This window comes from Ictidomys tridecemlineatus, chromosome 8 (genome assembly GCF_052094955.1).
Source record: "Ictidomys tridecemlineatus isolate mIctTri1 chromosome 8, mIctTri1.hap1, whole genome shotgun sequence".
In the NCBI taxonomy this organism is placed as follows: domain Eukaryota; kingdom Metazoa; phylum Chordata; class Mammalia; order Rodentia; family Sciuridae; genus Ictidomys; species Ictidomys tridecemlineatus.
Window position 1 is genome coordinate 107,951,602 of NC_135484.1, and position 25,700 is coordinate 107,977,301.

Consider the following 25,700-nt stretch of genomic DNA (forward strand, 5'->3'; position numbering starts at 1 on the left):
CTGGTGTGTGGCAGTGGTCACTGGGGACCCAGAGATGGGAGGAACTTACCACTAAGCACCATTAGGGGGCAGTATCACCACACCACCCAAGCACCAGGGCACACTCTCCCAATAAGCCTAGCCCAGGTCTAGGACCTGGGATTCTGGGTGACACATCACAAGCTCCATGAAGATTCTAAAAAAAGAAGAGAATACTTCCAAAGCAGGGCTGGACTGAACTCTACTTACTGAGGGGAGATCCAGGGGCTCTAAGGTTGTGGGTGCCCCTTCTGCTGCTTGCTGCTCTGTGCCCAGGGACACCATAGGCAGAATGTGTTAAGGGGAGTCACTGGCAAAGACTAGGGAAAAAACTAGGTCTGAAAATATGAAAATACTCAAGAATGGGGAGAAGAATGGGAGAGGAAAGGTCATTAAGGAAAATAAGGCCATACCAGTAAAATAATTTTATTTGCTTTTAAAATAGTCATCAATGTGAAATTTCCCAAAATTGGGAGTAACAGTCTAGAGCCAAGGTTAAGAACGGGGTCAGGCCTAACCCAGAACCCACTTTGAGGCCCCTAAAGCCCACCCTCCCTTCCAGAGGGAGGGAGGAAACATCTGAGGAGAGCCCTGAGTCAGTTGCTCCCTCATCCCTGGGCCCAGCTGGGCCAGGCCCCTTGAGGGCAGCAGCTTGTGCAGAGAAAAACTGGTGAGAATCAGAAATTAAGAGGTTAATAACCCCAGTAATACCCCCCAAAACAACCAAAGCTCATGAATATAAAAGGAGGATGGAAGATGAACACTGATGAGCGAGCCCCTGGGCTCCCCAGAACAGCCCAATTTGAGCTGGTTGACTGGAGGACAGGACTTGAGACCCAATTGCATGTTACCTTTGGAAAATAAATATTCCAAGAAAAGGAAAAAAAAATCATGAATGAGGAAAGCTGGTGCCAGTGTCAATGCAGCTGAAAGGCCTAGTGTGGCCTCTCTTTCACACAGGGAACAGAGCTGTGCAGGTGTGGGAAGGAAGAGCTCAAGCGCCTAGGCCTTCTGCAGGCCCAGAGCGACATCAGCAGGAAAGCAAGTGGGCCTAGCTGAGCAGGGTGCCCTGCTCTTGGGCCTGGGTCAGGCTGTCCTTGCGGTGAAGATGGTGCACCCCCATCCTCTTGGGACTGCGCTGTGGGCGGCTAGAGCTGGTGAGAGGCCAGGCCCTGCCCTCAGGATGGGAAGTGCCAGGCCCTTCTGTCCCCCTACCACCAGGCAGAAGGCTCTGACGCTCCTCTTCAGGGCTGATGGGCAGGTTCAACTCTTCTTCCTCCTCCTCCCTGGGAAAACCAGAGTCAGGTTCTGCTGGCAGCAAAAGCCCACTCTCATCAGGTAGGGAAGAAGGTGCTGGAACCACCTCATCTCTGTCAGCAGGGTTAAGGGCAAAATGGCGCTGCAGTTCAGGGAGTGCATCGCGCCCAAAGGCTGTGCGCTGGACCACAGCCTTAGGTGGTGGAGTGCGGTCCACAAATGCACGCTGCCAGCTGGCTAGCAGGTCCTCTTCAGAGCTGGCTGAGCTGGCAGGGGTGCTGAGTGTTGGGGGTGCTGGGTTGGGTTGGTGGTGGGGTGAGGCCTGGGCTGAGGCAGGGCTGCTGGGTAGAGGGCTAGGGCGGGCCCGTTCACTCCCCTCCTCCACCAGACTCAGGGAGATGGCCTGGCGGGTAGCATAAGTGCAATTGGGCAGGGGACTGTTACGAGGGATCCGAACCTTATCTTCAGAGAACTCTATTACCTTGCGGCCAGGATACAGTGGGTGTGGTGGAGATGGGGTGGGGTATGGACTCAGCTTCTCAATGGCTGGCAAGGGTAGCTCCTCCTCTGGGGAGCCTCCTGTAGTACCCAGAGAATGGCATTCTCCATTGGGTTGCAGGGTAGGACTGCCAGGGGCTGGGGGACTAGCTGGGTCACCAGGAGCACCCCCACTCATGTCCACATGCACAAAGACATCCTCAGCCAAGGGGTGCCCAGTACTGCCTGACTGTGCTGAATTGAGCAGTAAAGACTCTGGCTTCTCCAACACCCGGGCAATGACTGAAGTAGGAACCACAGCTCCTGGGGCCAGGCTAGGAGGAGGGCCTGGGCTGGCAGCCTCTTGACCATTGTGCAGATGTTTCCGAACCATGTCCTGTAGCTCACAAGGCAGCTGGGATAAAGGAGCAGAAAAAGGAAGAGAGATATGATTCCAACTGAAAACAGCTTGACTCAGCAAAACTAATGGCTACCACATATAGTACCACTGTGTACTGTTTTCTTTCTGTTGAATAACATCATTTCATGGATAAATAGGCTCAGTCGGTGTAAAATAACTTGAAACTTTTGATTAACACAGTCAGAATTTGAATCCAGATCTACTGCTGAGACCTGTGTACTCTCAAATTTCTATCTCCCCTACCTCGGCAGTGGCTTCTATCCAAATCAGACTTCTGTTTGGAGAATCTACAGATCAGTACCCCTACAAATACCTCTATTTTTGCAGGCTGCATTGACCTTGGACCTGAGGCCCTTGGGTCTACAGTTTGCCTCCTGAGGTAATGGGATCACATGGGCCTAATCCTTTCTCAATACTCATGGCCAATAGCTCTGGCCATCCCCTCTTTCCTGCAAAGTGTCCTCAAACTGAGTCTCTTGTCTCTGATTATAAAAATAACAGGGCTAGCCCCAGCACTATCAATGAGCAATAACATGGGGGACACCAGCAAGGCTGACTGGCTTGAGGGGCAACATGGAGGCAAGTAGGCAAAGCAGAAAGGAGGAGCTAAATGCAGGAGGATGAAGACAGGTGCAGAAACTTGAGTGTAAGGGGTCCTAAAAAGGCTGGAATGGCACCGGTCAAGCAAGGGGTATGCTCAACTCACATCGGCGAACTTGTGGTTACGGAAGTGCGACTTGTTGCACTTGAGGAGCTGCACGGCCAGGTTGCAGTCCAGCCGGTACCGTTCCTACAGACATGGATGTGCTTCAGATCCTAGCCTGGCCCTGCTCAGGGAGCAGGGCTAGCCAGGACAGACCCCACCACTGTCAGGAAAGGCCCTCCGAGCAGGTGCAGTATACGTACATTGAGCTCCTCTAGCTTGTTGATGGTGTTCTTGGCATCCAGCAGCTTGTTGGTCAGCTCCACGATCTCCCAGTCGAGTGTCTTCCTATCCATCTCAGCCTTCTTAATCTGAGGCACAGACTTGTGGTAAACCCAATCCAGACCGCACTGGTCCTTCCTCCCCTCCACCACCTCCCAGCCCAGAGATATGAGGCCACAGGTGCTAGGACAGCCACGGCGGACAGAGCAGACAAATAATGGACAGACAGAAGGAGACTAGGCACCTCTCTCCTGCTCTCTGGAGTGGCTGTGGGTGGGGCCATGTGGGCCCAGGACAGAGGCAGTGTAAGAACTGTCCATTCACTGAGGGAGTTTGAGGGCCTCTAGGCACTAGTCAAGGCAGTTGGTACCTCAGAGACTAACTGCCACCTGTGTGTAGCATTTCCAGGACAGGACTAGGAAGAGGGAAGGGGGCTGGGTGACAGCTGAGATGCCTGTGAGATTAGATGATTGGGGAGGAACGGAGTTGCAGGTTCAAAAGTAGCCTTCTGATCTTCAGTTCATGGACTGGATCTATAGCCTCCCCTCCCATCAAACAACTGGGCCTGCTGTCACTGCAGCCAGGAAGTATTCCATGGTGACATCAGTATCTGCCAGAGCCAAGGGCAGAAGCCCCAGCCCTCTTCCAGGAGGGAGGCACTGATTACCAAATGAGCCTCACATAGGGAGAGGCAAGAGGTAGTACCCTCAGGGGGTAGAGGGAAATAGCCAGGACCCCCCAATCCCAAAATTTGGCTAAGGAGGCCAGGGCAAGGGAAAAAACACACAAACTCAGACGCAACTGCAAAAATCCAGCTGTGGCTAAGAGAGGCCTGAGAGGAGAATGCAGCAGCAACGGTGGCAGCATGAGGGGGAGACGAGGAGAGAAGAGAAACAGTGTGAGCATTAAGACAGTCCCCACGTGCATAGCACACTGCGGTTCCCTCCCCACCACTGCCCCACTTCCATCCCTCCTAAATCCCAGGGCAGAATGGCATTTTCCTAGCAAGTCCTGGCCCCCTGCTACACTGTGAGCACAGTGCTAACCAAATCACCCTCCTGGACACGTTACCAGTGTATGCAACTTGTCCTCCAGCTCCTGGTTGGTCCGCTGGGAAGCCGTATAACTGTTCTGCAGCCTGAAGAGGAATACAAGGAAGACACCTGGTCAAGATCTAGTTTTTCAGGCCCTACTCAGCTCCTCCTCCACTTGGATCGTGGGCAAATCAATTTCCTAGAACCTCTCCCAGAACATCAGTTTTCTAATCAGAATCAGGTCATCTCTGAGGCCTCTTCCAGCTAACATCCTGTGAACACAAAAACGCTCATTTGCCTCTGGCCCCTGGATCACACCTGCGGAATTTGTCCTTAAACTTGTCCAGCTCCTCGCGGCTCTGGCCTAGCTCCAGCTCCAGGCAGTCTTGCCCAATTTCCAGCTCACGCTCCAGGGCTTCAGTGCGTCTGGTGGCAGAGGCCAGACGCCGACGAAGCTCTTCATTCTCTTGCTGCAAAAGCCTAGGATACAGGAAGACACAGAGGAGCCTCAGAGAGAGAAGAGCCAGTCCTGGAGTTTTGAGTGGAGCTCAAGAAAGAAGGCGAGGGATGGTATGGGGACAGGCAACTGAAAGGAGGGGCGGACAACTGAAAGCAGAGGGATTCCTAGAGCTTCAGCTCAAGTTGAGGGCAGCAAGTTCCACAGGCCTGCTGGACCTGAGAACAGAACCTGAGTTGGATGGTAAGGGAGGGAGAGGGGATGGGAGGGGACACTCCACTCCTCCAACTATTACAGAAGAAAACCAGGAAAACAGGACAGAATTGGATGGGGCAGAGCTCCCAACCTGTCTCTTGTTACCACCTAAGCCAGCCAGCCAGCCACCAAACCCCCCAGCTCCAGTTTCCTCACTGCACAATCAGGCTTCTCCATTATTAATCCTGCGGAAATCCAGCCGAGCACTGCCCTCCTCTCCAGAGTTCTTGTGTGGCTATCAGAAAGGGCCATATGGGGGCAGCTGGCACAAGAGATCATTCTGAACTCTCTGGACAGGACTTGGGGAGGGGCTGCTTGGCAAGAGCAGGCCCCTTAGACCCATCCACCTCCTCATTCCAGGTTCTCTGGAATCCCATACAACAAAACTCCCTTTTCCAGAAAAAATATCCAGAACATCAACCGACATCCCAGAGTTCCTAAAACACCCCATTTACCTCTACTCCCCTAATCCAAGGAAAGTCTGACTGTATGAGTAGCCTAACCTGGAGCTAAGAAGGACAGTCAAGGCAGGCAGTATTACCGGCAGCAGATACTCACTTCATTCTCTCTGCATCAGTCAGGGGCTCCTGAACAAAAAAGAACATAAGCTTGAGGCTCAGCTCTGGACCATTGGCCTCCTAGATGGTCCCCTCTCCAAACAGCCCTGAAAAGGGCCATGTCTAAAGTCCAAAGACTCTCACAGAAGAGAGTTAAGGGCCTTCTAGAGATGAATGCAATCCAGTAATGCCCAAACAAGCCTAGATTACTCTCTCCTGTGCCAGCTAGAAGACTCTAGAACTCCTTCCAACCTTCACTCTTAATCCTAGAATAATTTTTCAAATGGATCCTTGTACCCGTGCTACCTCTCCCCAGGAGGGAACCTCTCAGCTATCCACTGGGTTCTTCATGGGCCCTGTCTCCACATAAGCATGGCAGAGACCTTCCAGAGAAATGAATAAGTCAGGCCAAACTACAGAAGAATTCTGAGTTTTCCCAAAGTCTTCTCAATCCTCTGTGGGGAAGATAAGGACAAAATCAGGACCTTGAAGGCTCAGGAAGAATAAATGCATGGGTGAAGGAGAGCCTTTGGGCTAATCCTAAATGAGAGGATGTTTTTAACCTCCTGTACCATCTTCCCCAAACCCCAATGGCTCAAGAGTCAGAGCTCGGGCAACTATATAACACAGCAGGCAAAGGCTATGTACAACAGGAAGGAAATGTGAAGGGCCTATTCCAAATGAACCTAACTCCAACAGAACTGTAGTTAGAGGCAAGAAAATGAGGTGGGTGGCTCAGATTATGGACTTTGGAGCCAATGACACCTGAATTTAACTCTGTTCCACTGCATACTGGTTATATAATCTTAACTTCACTAAGCCTTATTTCCCTCAACTTATAAGACTGGGATGCCCACCAGGTGGCACCTAGAATAATAGCTGGCATTTTTATCTAATGCTCCCTGAACTGAAAGGGAAAAGCAATGGCATTTTGTACACTGGTGGGCCATGTGCACCATGTACATGTGCAGCATATACACTGGTGCTCAGCGTCTGTTGAATTTCAAGTTCTTTAAACATGTTCCATGTGCTGTGGAGGCAGGGCAGCAATGACAGTCAACCACCACAACACTTGCCTCATCCTCTCAGGAGGCTTAACAAGGGAGGAGAGCTAACCTGGAATATGCTGTTAATTATATGCCTTCCAAGAGCAGAGTCTGGACCTAACACAGTTCCTGGAAAGAAGTATATGTTTAACACATATGAGCCAAACAAAATAAAGCTAGAGGAGGGGCCAGAATTCCTGGTGACAATAAAGAGCAGGTGCTCTGGTTGAATGGCTCTTCTCCACTACAGAGGGCTAGAGAGCCTGGTGGGCTGCCTCTCGCAAGGAGAATAATACTGTATGGGAACACTCTTGCTAAGCTCTGATGGCTCTGGGGTTCCCTGGCATATGGACTATAGTCCCCCATAAGGCTGCATTTCCCATATGAGGACTGCTGCACTAGGAAACCCTAGGCCTGTATAATCAGCACTGCCACATGCTCAGCCCAACTCGGGGAACCAGTAGCTCAGACAGGAGAAGTCAGCCGGACACCCAGCCTCAGGGACCTGCTCTTGTCAGCCAGGACTCGGGTACCAGTCTTACTGACCTCCTGTTCCAGTCGGGACCCAGGAATTTCCAGCCGCAGCTCCCGATGCTCCGGTGGTGCCTTACGGTAGGGTTTCTTGGCAGGGGCTGCACTGGTCATTCTGGGAGGTATGGGCTCCTCCACTTTCTGAGGGGAAGCCAGGAAGGAAAAGGTTCAAAAATGTGGTTAAGAGGTCTTTGGATTGAGAGGAAAAAATAATGATCAAAGGGGACATATTTTGGTGCCAACATATAGGATGATAGGCCTGGGCCATTGTAGGGGTCATTAGAAGGGCTGGACTTTGATGTGTTGGTCCCCATAAGTCAGGGCAGTGCTGGAGGATGGGGACTGGGTCCCATAGGGAACAGACAGGCAGGAAAGGCAGGGCCCAAATCCTGGACACCAGAACAAGTGGACCTTGCTGTAAGAATGGGGTAGGAACTCAAGAACAGTCAACTGCTTTCCCTTGAAAGTGGAAGGGACTGCAGAGGGAAAACTACTCTCTGTTTAAATGTTTCCTCAACTCTATACTGGGGCAGCTCTGAGCAGCACCAATTTCACAGGGTTGCTGTAGAGATTATCTAAGGAACTAAGAACAGTGCCCACCTGTTAAGAAATGCTCAATAAATGCTTACATTTTAGGGCTGGGGTTGTGCCTCAGCAGTAGAGCAGTCACCCAGCACGTGCAAGGCCCTGGGTTCGATTCTCAGCACCACACAAAAATAAATAAATAAATGTATATTAAAAAAATAACTTCAAAAAAAATGCTTACTTTTGGGGCTGGGGATGTGGCTCAAGCGGTAGCGTGCTCGCCTGGCATGCGTGCAGCCTGGGTTAGATCCTCAGCACCACATACAAACAAAGATGTTGTGTCTGCCGAAAAACTAAAAAAAAAATAAATATTAAAAAAAATTCTCTAAAAAAAAAAAATGCTTACTTTTTAAAACATTGTAAGCAAACACAGGGTTTGAAGATGTTCACTCAACCCAGGCTCCTTGGTGGGGATCTCCAGGCTTGAGAGACCTCCCTGGCCACTGCCACTGAAGGCCAAGCCCTTCTGGCCTTTCCACTCTCTTTTCACCAGCTTCCACCAAGACAGGATATCTGCCTACTTGCCTGCCCCCTCACCTACCAGCTCCCCTAGAAGAGATCCAAGTGAGGGAACAGGCCTCTTTAGGAACATACCGTCTGTTCGTCAGCAGCTCTCTCCGTTCCGCTGTCCAAGAGTTAGCCCTCAGTTCTCTGCATCCCACAACCCCTCCACTTCCTCTAGCCAAGAGCTCCTGAAACCAGAGAAGGGAAGAAAGTGGAAACCAGGTGTCAGCGCCTGTCTGTCAGTGCCACAGGCCTGCTTGCCCAGTTCAGGACATAGAAGGCCCCAGGGAAAGCCAGGCAAGGACATCAAACAGTGGTCTTGAGGGAGAAGTGGTAGAGGCAGATGATGACCGAGACACTAGGTTCCCTCCTTTCTCCAGACAAGACATCTCTCTTCACACAACTTCATGGTCCCAGCCTACCATGTGCCTGACTCTGAAATAGGTTGGGTTCTGTCCTGTCCTATTCATCTCCCAGGCCTCTCAGAGTCTGGAAACAAGAGATTTAGGGAACATGGGTTACAATCGATAACACAATGAAAAAGCCTAGCAGAGATACAAGAAGATGGGCAGAGAAGATGCTGGAAAGGGAGTTCCTGGAACTATTTCACAATGAACCTAAAGATTACTTCTGTATATGGTAGTCAACAGACTTGGCAAGGAGGAAAGGTAGGTCCAAGAAATAAAATCTGAAAGGCAGTAATTTAGACAATTTTGCTCATCTTCTTCCCCTGAGGACATCTGGCAAGTATCTGGAGACACTTTTGATTGTCAAAATCTGGAGGGCTGGGGTTGTAGCTCAGTGGTAGAGCGCTCACCTAGCACGTGCAAGGCGCTGGGTTCGCTTCTCAGCACCACATAAAAATAAATAAATAAAGATATTGTGTCCAACTACAACTAAAAAAAAAAAAAATTAAATCTGATGGAGGTGTGTACTACTGGCACCTAGTGGGTGGAGGTCAGGGATGCTGCTAATCATCCCACAATGCACAGGACACCCCAACAAAGCATTATCAACAGCAAGGGTTGGCAGTGCTGAGGTTGAGAAACACTGCTACAGAAAACCCCAGCAGAGAAGCTGAGACCTCTGGTTCCAGGCTCAGAGCTACTCTGGCACACTGTGGGTCTCTGGCTAACTCCCTTTCTCAATGTATAAACCTGCTCTGCATCTACGCCGATGTGGCTCCACAGAGTGACCTGTGAGGTCCCCTCCAGGTTTTGTGGTTCCAAGATCTACCCAGTGTCCTTCCTGGCTCCCATCTGTAATAAACTAGGCTACAGCATGGGGGCAGCAGCCACCACAGTGATCCATGGAAGTAGTAACCTTAGGTGGCCTTCTGGGCATAAAAAACAATCTCTTCCCACCCCCATAAACCTAAACAGAGCTGGGGGCAGAGGGAAGCCTTGCAGGCTAAAGCATGTGTTCCTAGTGTCAGGACATGTCCTGGCCAGGACTCCAACAGGGCCTGGGGCAGGAAGAATGGGGTGGGGGCAGGAAGGGCGGGAAAGCAGTAGTCTCTCTTCGGTCTGGTCCCTGGTCTGGGGTTTTGGGGGGAGCTGGGGTGTGGCAGCACAGGCACGAGCCGCCAGCCTCCACCCCTCATGAGAGGCAAAAACGTGTCCCCACAGGGTATAGGCAGCATGCTCTGTTGGGCTGACTCCCTACACAGGAATCCAGGCGGGCCTGAAAGGACAGTACATTCCTGGAGTGTGGGGGAGCAAACAAGTCACTGCCACATGTGCCCTGAGGCTGCCCCTCCAGAAGCCCTGGAGTTTGGGCTCCCATGGCCTGAGGAGAAGCCCACAAAGTACCAAAGCAGCCTGAATACCTGGACCCTGATACTCAGTGGATATATGTGTGGATGTGCATACCGAGTTGGAAAACTAAAGGGCCAGGGACACAAGAATAAGACAGGCAGTTGAGAGCTTATAGAAACCCAAGGTAGTGGAGCTGGGGTTGTGGCTCATTGGTAGAGTGCTTGCCTAGCATGCACAAGGCACTGGGTTCGATCCTCAGTACCACACAGATGTAAAATACAGATACTGAGTCCACCTAAAACTTGCCTATCATATGTGAGGCCCGGGGTTCGATTCTCAGCACTACTTATAAATAAATGAATAAAACAAAGATCCAATATATATTTTAAAAACTAAAAAAGAAAAAGAAACCCAGTGGAAGGCTCCCAGAAGTTAGTCTCTATATCTCCCTCCTTTCCAGAGGAAACAGGTCACTACATTCTTCCCCTTTTCCTCCTTGGTCAGCTAAGGTGCCCCTTTCACCTGACATGCTCCTCCTTTCTCTATTCTCAGCCTCTTTACTTTCCTATCCTTATTCCCGCCAAGGCTCACGCTATCCTCTAGGTACCAGAACACTTGTGTGAGTGGTGGAGTGGGAGTGGGGGCAGGGAAGACATGGATATGCCCAGGTACCTGATAACCTTACCTGCAGGCAGAGCTGCCTCACTGCAGGCCCCACACATAATATAGTTCATCCCACCTCAGACCTTAAGATCCTCCTCCCAGCTAAGCACACATTTATTTCTATGGCTTCTCTAGCTAGGAACATCTAGCTTGCTGAATAGAGAACAGTGTGGGTACAGCTGGCAGTGAGATGGGCAGTAAATGCAGACAGGGAGTCTGGGGGTACAGGGTGTGGTGAGAGGTTGTTTTCTCCTAGCCAGGGCCTACTCTCATCAAACATGCCACAGTCACAGGATGGGGAACACTCCTAACCAAGGAAGCAGAAAGTAATGCTCATGGGAAAGACAATATACTGGGGCACCTGCAGTATTCTCCAACCCAAGTCCATCAGGGAGATCTGTGCCACTCCCTGCCCCCTGTCCATAAATACCAGGGCATGTTGGGACACCAGGCCCTAGCTCTAACTCCTAAAATCTGCTAAGTGCCTCAGATCCAGTCAACAAGAGGCTCATAATTCCGGCACAGAAAAGGAACACAAAGGGCCAGGCAGCCCACTCTTCTAGACTGAAGAATACACCCAAGGAAGAGTGAGAAACAGCTGGAAACCAGGTTTCCCCAAGATGAGAAAAGACAAAAGGGATGAACTGGTGGCATTGGAATAGTATCACCAGGAAGACTCCACCAGCCACATCTCCTTCATCCAAAAGTTTCCCAGGTTGCTCTGGAGTATTTCAGACTGAGGAGGACTCCCAATCCTGTGCTGAGGTCTCCAGAGAAAGCAGCAGGACAAACTAAGAACGGGCCATGGGCTGGGACAAGCAAGCTGCAGCCAAATGTAGCTTCTGGGGCCTCTAGGTGCTGAGTGGGGCTCCAGGGTGCCACCAAAAAAAAAAAAAAAAAAAAAAAACGGTCTTCTACAAGGTCTGGCAATAAATAGGGAAGCTTCCCTCTCCCATCCCCATCCAACTCACCTAAGTCTCAGGGAGTTGGGGCAGATGACCCAGGATGTGAGATTACCAAGTTGTGCTGGGTCTCTATTATAATAGCTGTGCCCTCAGAGAAGGGCTGAGGCCTTTCCAGGTGGGAACCCTGGGTGACTGGATCTGGCTTGGGGCACCTTCAGATCGACCTGCCAGCACTGGTGATGGAGACACCCAGGGTAGCAGCCACCCCTCCCCATTCCCTGAAGGTGAAGTGAGGCGAAAAGGGGCTCTCCTAGTCCCTCACCACCCCTACTCCACCCCTCCTCAGCTCCACCTCCTTCCCCTGCTTCATGGCACTCATTTTTCACTTAACTCAAAAATCAGTTCGGAAGGAGAGAGTATCTCATATCTGCTGGGGCCAGGGCAAGGGGTGGGGGTGATAGCTTCCTAATTGCCATGTTGCAATCTGCCGCCTGTTGCCGCCTGCCCCGTATTAAATACCTTTTCCCTGATTACAGCCCATGGGGCACGATTAGTTGCCTTCAGAGAACAAAGTCTACTTTCATTAGAAATGGGACTCAGCATGCACAGGAACCTGCACTATGAACCCACTGAACAGCTGAGCAGAGTGCAGAGATAGATGGAAGGCATAATCTGTACCAGAAGCTGGCTGAGCAGTGTTCTTTACTCAAAGGACGAAAAAGTGTGCCAAGCTTCATCTAGCCAGATGGGATTCACACCTGCCCCCTTCTGTGGATATGTGCATATGACTGGGGCTTCCACTGTAGCCAGAGATGGCTACCACTGGAGTTGGAGTGGGATAAGAGAAAAACCTCTCAGAATCCTGATTCTTTCCAAACCCCTATCCTTACTACTCCTCCCAGCAAACATTCTCTCAGGAGGTAACAGGAAAAAGGTTCAAGCACAAGAGGCACATGGATGCTCTCCCACTCTCTCTGCGGTCCTTTCTGGGATCTGCCCAAGGCCTAGCAAAGTACAGGAGAGGAAGGAGGTCTGAGTATGCGGCTGTAGTCTGCCCACTGAGGTCTCAGAGGCTACCTCTACAGTGGCCCAGGAGAGGGAGACAGGAACAAATCCACAATGGATGTGGCTTTTTAGATTTTCAACCTTCCCTCTTCAAACATCTCCAGCTCCCCCAGAACATCTCTGCACTACCACACTGCATAACTCCACTGACCCAGGATCAGCTGCCCCACAGGGACCGACTGGCTTCCTACTACCCACATCACCAGCCCCTCCTTTAAGATATTATGCCCCAACAGTTTATCTGGGTTCAGAGCATTTCTGAATCTACTGATAAGCCTTTCTGCTCACAGATATCAATAATTCAAGCAAGCAAAGGGTCAATGAACCCAATCTTCTGACTCAGGGAGGGCTCACACATCACCACAAAAATCACTAGAAGTCTTCTTCATAATTCAAAGAAGGTACAACGTAGGCTAGTAATTACTACTGCTTTTGAAATGAAAGGAAAAGCAGCCTCATTGCAGAACTTGCTGGGTATGCTGTGTGTTGCCTATTCCCTCCAAACCAGCAAGAGATAAATAAACCACATAAGCCCTTCCAAAAGCCCCTCATCAAACACTAAAACACAACTAGTCTAATCACACAGAGAATGGGGCCAACTCAGGAATTGCTCTGAGTCTTAAGCCTTGATGTGGAGTGGGAGTTGCACACCTTTGTGGGGTAGGATAACCCTTCCCACAAAAGCCTGGCTGCTTCTTGAGCCTCTGAAATTCAAGCTCTGCCTCCAACTGAAGTCCAAAAAACAAACCACCATCTTGCAAGGGCCAGCCCTGTGATCAAGTGACCCAACAGTGGTCTGTGGATTGCTTATGAAGATTGCCACCATCCTGTGCAATATAATCCCTCTCCACCCTGACTGCCTGTATAAGAGGCAGAACAGTTCCCCCAGCATGGCAAGCTGATCCTAGGAAAGCTGGGTTCAGCCATCTCCAGTCTCCCCCTGGTGCCCCTCCCACTTGCCACCAGCCCCCAGTTTCCGGCCTGCAGCTGTTCCTAAGATACATGAGCAAAGCCCTCAGCAATCCTGGGCGCGTGGCAGGCAGGCAGCCAACAGTTCATGGGGTGGGGCCTGGGCAGAGGTTCTGCTCAGGTTAGATGAGTAGGATAGAAGATGCCAGTCTGTGCCCGGACCAGCTCTTCTGCTCCTCCAACAACTATGCCTACCACCCCTCTGGGAAAGTACAACCTCACCCTCTTGGGACCAGCTGCCTACAGTCCTTTCCTGGCTCTCTGCCTACTCTAAAGTGAACAGACTGATAAGGTTTTGAAAGCCAAAGGACAGTAATCATTCTGCCCTGGAATAATCCTGAGGATTCAGCACTAGTGCTAGTGAACTGTGAGAGCTCATCTGGCTCCCCACCTGAGCAAACACCTCTAGTCTATCCACCTGACCCTCAGCTAAGCACAAACTTAATAGGAACAAAACAGTTAAAGGCTTGATGATGGTTCAAGATCCCCACAATAAAGGGAGAACCAAAAAGTCCCTGAGTTCACAGCCAGCAGCTGATATTATTCTCAATGCCTTTTCTGTATGAATGTCCCTAAACCAGGCCTCACTAGAATCATTAAAGCTCGTTTCATAATTCAAAGAAGGTACAACTCTAGGTCTTTTCTGCTTTCCTGATCAGAGCTAGGCCCAAAATCCCTCCAGCTTGCTAAAAAAAAAAAAATTCCCTGCACCCCTTCCATTTATACACAACCACCCCAAGCTATTAGTCAGGTCCCTGCCTTCTCCCTCCCAGCCCAACAGGAACAGAGTCCATCTCAAGGGCCTGAGAGTCTCCAGCTCCCCTGGCCAGCCTGCCCAGCACTACACTGCCTCCAGAGCCTAGAAACAGTCTTTCTAAAGAGCTGTACAGATCAGCAGAAAGCACCACGCAGCTGGCCTTCCCGATATCTCCAGAACCCTTTTTCCCTCTCAAGCCTGGAGGAAGAAAGGCTCCCAAGGGTAGAAGCCTCTCTATGCCAGTCAGCACTCACCAATCTCCCACTGAGGCCAGGACCTTTTCTGGGCACAATGTGGAGTCCAAAGCCAAGTCTTGCCTCTCTGGCTGAGGCGCCCTTCTCAGCACTTCTCGGCTAAAGTCCACCTGAAGTTCCAAATGTGGAAGTAGGCAGGGGCCCCAACTCTACCAGCTCCACCTCCCAGAGTGACAGTCGCCAATGAGAGCTACATCTCAGACAGGTACCTGGTTCTGGGTTCCAGCTTTCAGTTAAAGTAGCTTTTATTTTCTGCCCAGGGACATTCCCAGTGCCCCGGCAACATTCTACTCAACCTCTCCACCCAGAAGAGAACCTGGCAATTGATCCTAACTTCTTATCCTACTATGAGAGTAATGGAGACACTCTCCAACCTTCTGCTCTTGACAAAAGGAGGAAATGCTTGGTCTAAAGAAAAATATCATTCCATCTAGCTTCAGCTGTACATGATGCATGAGCAGCAGAAGCAGCATGGTAACCAGGGGATACCTCAAACACTGCGGTGCTAAAAGCATAGACTGAATGGAAATTCCATCCAATTCTGTTTTGAAAGAGAACCGAGGAGCACAGTACTGAGGGGAGTGGGAAAGGGGTGCTGAAGAGTCCAGCAGCAGGCTGGCAGATGAGCAAGTGATATATACAGGACAGCTTACTGTCCTGGCCATGAAGGGGGGCACATCCCCACCCACAGCTGGGAGATTGGGAGATGACACCAAATAAGCTAAGGAGAGGAGGCAGTTAGGTTGGGGAAAGAATGGAGGAGAGACACTGCTGGTGATACCCCAGGGTGGGTTAGCTGGCCAAGGTTAGACTCACGGGGTTAGTGTCTTCTCCCCAACCAACCAGCTCTCCTGGTTATTGCTGTTAGTGACAGACTCATGGCAGACGCCCTCCAGGCACTCCATATAAACAGACAGCTTGGTTTGTGAGCAGCCCAACTCCAGAGCTGCAAAGAGAGAGCAAAGGAAGGGCTAAGCTGTGGGATGCCCGCAGGTGCACACAGCACTTTCCAGTGTATTGCAGAACCACTTCTGGATTCACTACCTGACCCTTCAGAGCTTTGTGCCACCCAGAAAGGAAGCCAGGTAAAGCAGAACACTCTGCCTCAGGCAATCAGGGAGTCCAGCTCGCTGAGCCAGGCAACAAGCTTCTGATTGTTCAAAAGAAAGAAAAAAGCCAGGCACTGTGGTGCACTCCTGTAATACCAGCAATTCAGGAGGCAGAGACAGAAGGAACACAAGTTGGAGGCCAGCCTCAGCAACATATAAAGTGACCCTGCCACAAAATAAAAAATAACAAGGGCTAGGATGGAGCTCAGTGGTAGAGCACCCTCAAATTTTTAAAAATAAAAAATAGAAAGAGAAGACATCTGTTATGGAAGAGAACACAGCTTCCAGTCTCTCTATTCCCTAGTCGCTGATGCCAGGCTGCACTAGGACTCTGAATACTGGGTCATAAGAACAAAGCCCCCACAGCTGCAGCTGCCACCCGTCTCATGCCTGTGCCAGCACAGTGCATCCCACTACCTCCCACAGGCTCTGAGGGAAGGGGCTAGGAGAGAACCAGCTGAGGACCAGAGGCTGTGACAAGCTATATGGGAAAAGCACAGCACAATGGAGTAGTGTGTGACCCAGCCTAGAGCAGGGCCAGTCAAAGGAAGGGGTGGCACACTGCTACTTAACAGTTTCTGAGAGGGCCAGGGGGATGGCACTTCCCAGGCAACCATCCTGCAGAGCAAGGATGAAGGCTACTGCCAGGCTCCCCAGACTCCAATAGGGGCTATTCTCCTCTCTCAGAAGGAGTAATGCAGAGGGTGGCTAGTCTGCCCAACACAGCAAGCTGGAGAACAGTAGCAACTCTTTCCTGAAGATTCCAGAGGCACCAGGAAGAAAGTGACACACATCCCAGTTTAGAAAAATGCAAGGCAAATGCCTCCACAGCAGTGGAGTCCTACAGGATGTGTCCTCTGGGGCAACAGGACAGGAAATGTACAGCACATAATTCCTGCAAACACAAGGAAAGCCAGGAAAGGGGTTCTCTTCCCTATTCTAGGAAACCCTGTAGGCTCTGTGATGACGCTAGTGAAAAGGGAAGACTAGTTACCACCCCAACCCCATGCATGGGCCTGTCCTTCTCCCAAGCCCAGGGTCAAGATTCATAAAGGCAGGAAAATCCTCTAATAGGCTCTACAACTGCCCACCAAGTGGGATCCCTGTGTATGTTTAACTATAGTCCCAGAGCTCAAAATGACCAAGGTGTTACTTAGACAAGAGACAACCATCTATAGGATAGACACAACTCTTCTATAGGCCCTGACCATTTTCATAGACTCATTAGAAAACCCATCTACTGATAGGCGACCTTCAAAACCCTCACTCTGAAAAGATCTAAGAACTCTAAAAAAAACACAAGTCAGACAAGGTTTGCTTTCAAATGGTAGATGCAGCAAGTAACCTGGATAATTCACAGTTTTAGAAGTCAGGGCCTCTTGCTACACTGAAACAGTAAAAGGGAGCCAGCCCTAGAAGACCCCCTATGCTAGGGAGGACACTCTACCAGGCTACCCAGAGGCTCCCACAGGGTCTAATCTACTCCTGGGCAACTTAAGAGAACAAAGCAGTGGAAGAACAGGATGCATTAGTACTGGGGTGTATTTGTTTTTAAAGGTGATAAGTGCTGAGGAATGTCTAGAAGAATACAAAAATGACTAGAAACTTCTCAGTGATAAATGATGAATACTGGTTCCCTATCATTAGGGAAGGGGATTAGGAGCAGTGGGAACTAAAGGGAGGGTCTTATTTTTAAATTTTGTTTATTTTTCTGTAGGACTGGTATTTTTCTACAAGAGATATTTATTGTGTTTATGATGAAAACCAACAGTCCCTAGACAGACAAAACTCCTCCATCTATACTACATTTTACCATTCTGGAAACAGTGTCACTTCCACTTATTTCTGTTGATTCTTACAGAACAGCTGGATTTCTCCCATTTCAGGTTCAGAGAAAACAAGTAGCTTGCCCAAAACAAGGGCAGTACTGGGACAGAACCCTGTCCTGTCTTTAATCCCACTGCAAAGCACAGAAAACTGACCTGTCCAATCAGTTAGTATGCACTCTGCTGGCACAGGCATGAGTCAGCCACAGGCCAATTCTGCCCTTATTGCAAGACCCTCAAAAGCTTTTAAGGTTGAATTCCCCATCAGGCAGACTGAGATGGTACAGAGACCAACGCTCAGAAACTCAAATATTAGCTCAGAGTTCCATCCTACTGGGGCTGGAGATGTGGCTCAAGCAGTAGCACGCTCGCCTGGCATGCGTGCGGCCCGGGTTCGATCCTCAGCACCACATACAAACAAAGATGTTGTGTCCGCCGAAAACTAAAAAATAAATATTAAAAATATTCTCTTTCTCTCTCTCTTTCCCCCCCTTCTCTCTCTATCTTTTTAAAAAAAAAAAAAAAAAGAGTTCCATTCTACTAATTAGCTGAGTGGAATACTGGGGCTTGGGAGGTCTACTCTGACTTCCCAGGAGGAGGACCCTCCCTTCTTGGGAGATAGTGCCAAGTTCCCTGATCCAGTTCACTGGAAGAGCACAGAAACTTCTCACAAAGAGGGGGCCACGTCCTTTACAGATTTTACATGTCATCTAGTAGACTGTTGGTACTTCTAAGATAGTAACCAACAATGCAGTCCCTTTCTAGTGCTCAGAGCCAGTCCAAGAGAAACTTGGTCCTTCTATTTATTTTATTTTATTGGTACTGGGGATTGAATCCAGGGGTGCTTTACCACTGAGTGACATTCCCAGTCCTTTTTAATTTTTATTTTGAGACTAAATTGTAGAGGTTAGCCTTGAACTTATGATCCTCTGCCAGTCTCCTGAGTTGCTGGAATTACAGGTGTGTGCCACAATGCCTGCTAATGAGATCCAGTCCTTCTGAGGACCTAAATGCACACAACACAATCCAGTCAGGCTGGCTGATCCAACCTCCTCTCAGGTCTGCTTAACAAACAATGCAATTTATCACTCCCACCAAGATCCATCAGCAAAGCTATGCCACTATGCAATGCATACTCCCACACTGAGAGACAAAGGGTAGAGCCCAGGGGAAATTTTTTTTTGTTTTTTAAAGAGAGAGTGACAGAGGGGAGAGAGAGAAAGAGAGAGAGAGAGAGAGAGAGAGAGAGAGAGAGAGAGAGAGAGAGAGAGAAAGAGAGAGAGAATTTTTAATATTTATTTTTTAGTTCTCAGCGGACACAACATCTTTGTTGGTATGTGGTGCTGAGGATCGAACCCGGGCCGCACGCATGCCAGGCGAGCGCCTACCGCTTGAGCCACATCCCCAGCCCAAGGGGAAATTTCTTCACTTCACTTTTAGCTATTGGTTTCATCCTTTTGATTCAACTGGGCATTGATAAAAGTTGTAGTTATCCCCATCCCTCCACAAGCAGCCCCATCCCCCCAAGCAGTGAGCACACCTAGTTGGGACTATCCATACAACTCAGCAGGTTGCATCAGCACTGAAAGGCCTTAAAGAATAACAGAGGAGGCCAGCAAGACTTTTAGGAGATGTTAATTAAGGAAGAAAAACTACCTCCTCTTTTAACCCCTTCCTGCTGGCATAGGAGCCCGTTATTAGAAAATAAAAAGGCTAGAAGGGAAGAGAGTTGAATCCAAGCACCTGGCAGATCATTTAACCACATGAATTCAATGCTAGAAAATAATTAGTAACAATATTGTTAACACTATCACCTTTTGTTTATGCAAGACCTTCCTTCCTGACCTCAAAAGGCTTTGCCAGGGAGATCCTGTATACTTTAATCTCACCCAGGAGGATGGGCTAGGTCACACAGGATAGCTCAGCACTAGGACCTCAATGCTCAGCCTTCGATCAGCGATATGAGGCGCTGGATTCTATCTCAGCACCACATAAAAATATAAATAAATAAAATAAAGATATTGAGTCCAACTACAACTAAAAAAATATTAAAAAAAAAAAAAAAAAAAAGCAGCAGCAGCAGCAGCAGCTTCAGAGACAGATTTACACTACAATGAGGTAAGTGCTCTGCAGTCACAGAGATGCACCCAGCTGGGGCAGGAATTTAAGGACCAATCTAGAAAGCAGCCCTGTAGAGGACTCACATATCTTCCTCATCTCACTGCAAGCTCATACTGGAGTACTACCTGGCATTAATTATACAAATAAGAAGTCTAGTAGACACAGTGGTACATGCCTTTATAATCCCAGCTAGGAGGGAGGCTGAGGCAGGAGGATCTAAAATTCAAGGCCAACCTGGGCAACGTGGTATGGGCTGGGAAAAGAAGATACTTAAGAGGTCTAAACCTCTGCAAACAAAATCCTTTGTTATTTGTTGGGGACTGCTGCCCTAAGGACTCATCAACTACACTAGAAACAAAAAGGCAAAAAATGGATTGTGACTCTCAGTTACAAATCCTATTCTTGTGGAGAATCTGAGTTAAGCCTATTCATGGCACAAGAAGACCATCAAAGCCATAAGAAAATTGGGGCTAAGAAGCCTGGCTTCCTCAATGCCTGCATATGTTCCATCAGTGTCACCTAATACTTTTCAATCCATAAAATATCAAGGAACATGGTCCGAAACACTCCATCCAGTCATCCACTTCATGCAGCCTTTGGTCTACTCAGTCTTAATTTACATTATGAACACATATCTACCAGCCTTACTTGTACCCACTAGGAATTCAACCAGGTGGGCTCAGCTCCAAATCAGACTATCACACTGCTCATAGCACCTCCTGCACCAACTCCCCTACCCAGGATCAGGAGAGTTGCTACTTCACAGGAGGTTAGCCAAGTGAAAAACAAAGTGAACAGAGAACTTATGACTCAATATGTTAAGTGCCAGAACAGAGTTCAAACCAAGTGCTGCTGGGAGTCAAGGAAAGGAAAACAAGGAAGGCTTCTCACTGGAGGAGGCAAAGGAGCTGGGTCTTAGCAGATGAGCAGTTTGAGACAGAAGGATTATGGACAAAGCAAGGTAGACAGGCAAAGAGAAATAAAATAAATGATGGCCATAATAATTGGAGAGCAGTGAGAAATATGCTTCTCTCATAGCAGCAAAGAAGCAGGGAGAGGGGAAGGGGCCATAGGACAGATGTACTCTTCCAGGGCACCCCTCCAGTAACCCACCTTTGCCAGCCATACCCATCTGCCTACAGTTATCACCCAGACAGCCCATTCAAACTAGGATGGGCTGATTAGGTTACAGTTCTCACAATTCAAACATCTTATCTCTGAATATTCCTGCATTAACAAGAGATTTGGGGGTACACCTCATATCGGAACCATAACAGGAAGACACATTTTAAACTGAGACATAAATGACAAAAAAAGGAAGGTAACAGAGATTAGAGGTCAGGAAATGCAGACAGTAGCACCTGTGTGTGCAAGGGCCCAGAAACTAGAAATAACAAGCAAAGTTTAGAGAGCTGTTAAGAGGATGGATCCATGTAAGAAATGAAGGCTCAGCTGCAGAGATCCTTGGCACTTCAAATACAGTTCCAAGGAAGAAGTGAAGGAATCAGATTCAAAGATAATGCCTGAATGAGGGGCACTATGAGAAGAAATTGATTTACACAAAAACAAAAATGGTATAAGGGGACAAGTGGCTCAAAATCCATCAGTCCCCATCCTGTAATTCAATTATTTGCTAAAATGTGACCAGAGTCCAGAAAGTCTGAAGACACCTACTAAAACACACAGTTATACTCTAGGAAGATAACACATTTCAGTATGCTGACTGCAGGACATTATTCTGGGATGCATGGTTTCTAAGTTAACAGAGAAAGGGAGCAAGACCACAACAAATAGAAAAATTTACTAGAAGGCTGGGCCAGAGTTCCCAGGAAAATCCCAAAGTCCTGGGCCCCCAACTCCCTTGAGATCAGGTTAAGACAACCAGAAACATGCCTACTCTGATAGTAGGGTAGAGAGTCATTTATTGAAGAAAAAGATGGGCCTGAGGGCATGTTAAGTAGACAGAACATGACTCAGAAGAACCGGTCTTAAATACAGGGCAAATGAAAACCAGTCAATCAAACCCTGGCACACCTCTGCCCCCAGTTTGCATGCAGCCTCCGCCTTGCTAAAGGGAAAGAGACTTGAGCACAACCAGGGCCATTATCAAGACAACACAGGCTTCAGCAGAAGCACATCTGTTTTCCATTTCACCTTATGCTGAATGGAGGAAGCTGTTTAAAATGCCTCCTTTTTTTCTCCTGTGTAGGTTGCTATTTGCTATTTTTAAAAGAAAGACTATATCCAGACTGTCTATGAATTTAATACTATAGAACTGCTCTTATCAGTAATCAGTCAAAAATAAGCCTATGTTCACATCTATCTTATCACAGACACCCCCACGCGGCCTCCTTAAAGGCAATTTAGAGTGGATTTGAGTCTGTTCGCTCAACCCAGCCCAAGGTTTTCCAAAGGGCAGTCACCAAGTTGAATCATGAACAGAGAGCCCAGATTTGGCTAACACAGCAGAGCCACTGTCCCTGCACCAGTTATTATTTCTGAGAACAAGACGGCTATGATGAAGAACTTGGACTTTCCCCCCACAAAATTTTAAATTAACCAAAAAAAAAAAATTTTCACTATAATATAATTATACATCTAACCATTAATACAGTCAAAGAGGAACCAGGATATAATGAAACAAAAAGAAAAACAAACAAAATACCAATTGGCATTAGGCATACTTAAAAGTCAACTTCACTAAGCAGGTTGCCCATAGTCCCAGTAGGAGGATGTTTAACCCAAGAGTTATTGGCTAGCTCGGCATCATAGCAAGACCCCATCTCAAAAAAAAAAAAAAAAAAAGTAGCCTGGCACTGTTGGGCACTTCTGTAATCCCAGCAACTCTGGAGGATGAGGCAGGAGGATTAAAAATTCAAAGCCAGGGACTGGGGATGTGGCTCAAGCGGTAGTGCGCTCACCTGGCATGCGTGCGGCCCGGGTTCAATCCTTAGCACCACATACAAACAAAGATGTTGTGTCCGCCGAAAACTAAAAATAAATATTTTAAAAAATTCTCTCTCTCTCTTTAAAAAAAAAAAAATTCAAAGCCAGCCTCAGCAACTCAGTGAGACCCTGATTCAAAAAAAAAAAAAGGCCTTGGATGTAGCTCAATGGTTAAGTGCCCCCTGGGTCCAAAGTTCAATTCCCTGTACCAAAAAATAAAGATAATATCATACCAATCAAAATAAATAAATAAATAGTTCAATTGCTATAGCCAAATTGCCTGGGTTCAAATCTCAGCTCTGCCACTCATTAACTGGGTAACCTTGAGCAAATTCCTTAATTACTCTGTGCCTCCATTTTCTCATCTGTAAGACAGAATTAACAGTATCCACTTCGTATGATTTATAAAAATTTGTTAAGACATGTAAAGTGTTCACAACAGTGCCAGACACACAGAATGTGCTTGATAAGCACCATTATTATCGCTCAGTTACAAAAAACAATTCTACAGCCTCACAATTTCAAACAGGAAGTCACTGTCATTTTAACATCACTTTAAATAACTTAAGAATATTCTCGGGGCTGGGGATGTGGCTCAAGCGGTAGTGCACTCGCCTGGCAAGCGTGCGGCCCGGTTCGATCCTCAGCACCACATACAAACAAAGATGTTGTGTCCGCCGATAATTAAAAAATAAATATTAAAATTCTCAGATAAAAAAAAAGAAAGAATATTCTCACTACACACACACACACACACAAAAAAAAAAAAAAAATCTATACTATCCAAAAGCTGTGCCTCATCTCTCTAACATCTGGTTAGCAGCCCAAACCAGTACAGATCCTCCACAGAGACAGCAGGTTCAACCATGAAGTAAAAATTAGGGTTTAATTCTGACTATCATAACAATGAATGCTCATAAAATATCAAGCACTGATACACTAATGCATTCACTTGTTTAATGCTCACAATGACCAATGAGGTAGGTACTCTTACCCTCCACATTGATCAGTGAGAATCTGAAGCACAGAGAACTATGCAATTAATAAAGGATATATAGCTTAAAATTGCTATTAGAATTTGAACTGCACACTCTGGTTCTAGAGACAGTTCTCTTTAAATCTTCATCACACTGTTCTGGCTGATTACAATTTCCAAGGAGGCATCTACAATTGCCTTCATAAAAAGAAGGTTCTCAGTTTTTTAGAAGTGGAAGTGCAAGTAACCATCATCAGTTCTGCATATACCTAAAGGTTTTCAAGTTGGCTTAGTAATTGCGATTTGTGGTGTTCTGAATAAAACTTTGGTGGAGAGTGGGCTGTGCAGAGAGCAAGAGATAGTTAGTGAGGAGTTCTAGATCAAACCAGACCAATTGTGAAGCAGAAGCTGGTCCTGAAGCAGGCTCCAGTAAAAAGCGCGAGCCATGAGATAACAATAGGGCACCAATCTCCAACACCAAATCCTGTATTTCTCAGGTCATGTTTATTTCAGCTAGTAAAACTGATTTTTTTCTTTTCTTTTCCTTTTTTTTTTTTTTTAATTTGATGGAAATAATACAAAGAAAAGGAAAACTACTAGAAAGGGCAAGCCCCACAATCCGTTCCTTCCTTTACTTCACTGGTCCACCTGTAAAGCAAACCTCAAGGCATTTTGGGATAGAGACCAAGGTGATAAAATTCCCAGAACTTGACACAGTGCAGTTTGACCCCTTACCATAAACTCATCTGGGTTTCTTTTCTCTACCCCCAAACTGCCTTTCCCTCATCTCTAACAACACTCCCACCAATCCACTTCCCAAGGAATACAAATAACCCCTTCTTACCACAAGTGCAAAAGTAACATGGAGCAAGAATGAATTCAGGCCTGGCATGGTGGGGCACACCTGTAACCCTAGCGGGCTCAGGAGGCTGCAATAGGAGGATCACGAGTTCAAAGCCAGCCTCAGCAACTTAGCAAGGAGGCCCTAAACAACTCAGTAAGATCCTGTCTCTAAATAAAATTTAAAAAAAAAAAAAGGGACTGGGGATATGGCTCAGTAGTTAAGTGTCCCTGGGTTCAATCCCTGGTTTAAAAAAAAAAAAAGAATGAATTCAGAACCTGGCAACAGCAGGTATCTAAATGGTCAGTGAACAACATCAGTTGCTCCCCACCATCTGTTACCCACAAATCATTTCCAGGCAGAACGTCAAACTTAAGGTATTGTGGGAAAACAGAAGAAGAAACTGCTCGTGTAGCAAACTGCTTGTGACAGGGATGTGTTACAATACTTTCAGCCCGTTCTTTAGGTCCTTGTCCAGATTTCCTCACACAGATGAAGGCACTCAGGCTCAAGTCTACACCAACTCTCAAAAGGCAACCTGTGATCTAAGCAAAACACTAACTTAGGGAACCACACACAAAGAACAATCTCTACAGAAGAGCAACCCTCTCAGATTAAATGATTCCCAGCATATAACTCCAAGCCCATGGATCCTCTCCCAGAGAGTGTATCAGCCAGAAACTATCACTGGAGGACACCTTACCCGCTCTGGGATTGGGCTGGGGCAAGTCCCTACCTCTTCTTCTTTCCAAGCAGGCACTGTGATTTCTTCCAGTCCCTGGGAACCCTCAGTCTTCAGCTGAAATTGGGGCAGATGCTGCTACAGGAGGTGTGGAAAGGCTGATCTAAGCCTGGAAAAGGTCATTCGACTGACTTTAGTTCCCTCCTTAGCAAACTGTCCAGCATTCTCAAGAACTCTCTTCCACCCTTCTGCACTATTCCCCCTTTACTAGGAAGAAATCTTTCCCCTCCCACTGGCCTGGTACAGTCAGGCCTCGAGCCCATGCTCCAGGCTTCTTTACGCTCGATTAAGAAATTATCTTCCAGTTCTTGACTCTGTTCCCCATGACCTGAACCACACGTATTTCTGGCTCCTCCGCCCCAAACCCCTCCCTTAGGGCTGCCTCTGGACTCTAGGCCCCCCTCCCATCCGCCCCATCTCCTTTTTTTCCTCCACCTCCAATCTTCCTCCATTCCATCTCCTCTTCCCCAGCCCGGATTTAGTCCCTTTTCTGTCACTACTCCATGCTGGGGTCCTGGGTTATCCCGCTTCAACTCTAGCCTCCCGGCCCGACTAGTCTAATCCCACAACAAACTTTCCGCCGCTGCCCGCTGCATTCAAGCCGCCATCTTGCCGCGGGGCAAGCCGGGTAGTGGCCAGGGCATCGGGAATCCCCACGCACTAGGCGCCGTGCGTCATTGGGGGCGGGGCCACGGGGCGGGG

At 48.1% G+C, this 25,700-nt stretch overlaps 1 protein-coding gene across 9 annotated transcripts; it reads right to left on the reverse strand.

Moving 5' to 3' along the window:
• Positions 1-428: 428 nt before the first annotated feature.
• Positions 429-25,672, reverse strand: Tjap1 (tight junction associated protein 1). 9 transcript variants are annotated; one of them, XM_078019962.1, is made up of 13 exons: positions 25,573-25,672; positions 24,993-25,107; positions 15,254-15,383; positions 8,158-8,255; positions 7,745-7,856; positions 6,994-7,119; positions 5,403-5,431; positions 4,451-4,612; positions 4,170-4,236; positions 3,901-3,930; positions 3,080-3,187; positions 2,880-2,963; positions 429-2,167 (listed from the first exon to the last, which is right to left on the reverse strand). In XM_078019962.1, exons 6-13 carry the CDS (start codon positions 7,090-7,092, stop codon positions 1,070-1,072), a joined length of 1,677 nt encoding a protein of 558 aa, XP_077876088.1. In that variant the 5' UTR covers positions 7,093-7,119; positions 7,745-7,856; positions 8,158-8,255; positions 15,254-15,383; positions 24,993-25,107; positions 25,573-25,672; the 3' UTR covers positions 429-1,069. The 9 variants fall into 9 exon arrangements, with proteins under 9 accessions (XP_077876088.1, XP_077876087.1, XP_040138644.2 ...); XM_078019965.1 differs by lacking the exon at positions 15,254-15,383 and having other exon boundaries at positions 1,125-1,304; positions 1,382-2,167; XM_078019961.1 differs by lacking the exon at positions 15,254-15,383.
• Positions 25,673-25,700: the final 28 nt, after the last annotated feature.

Excerpts from the sequence above, each read along its gene's own strand:
- Tjap1 (XM_021721873.3), bottom strand. The coding sequence starts at position 7,092 with ATGACCAGTGCAGCCCCTGCCAAGAAACCCTACCGTAAGGCACCACCG. Across the intron at positions 4,237-4,450 it reads TTTAAGGACAAATTCCGCAG|GCTGCAGAACAGTTATACGG; the intron begins GTGTGATCCAGG and ends ATTCCTCTTCAG. Across the intron at positions 3,931-4,169 it reads AGGACAAGTTGCATACACTG|GCCTCTCTTAGCCACAGCTG; the intron begins GTAACGTGTCCA and ends TTCTCCTCTCAG.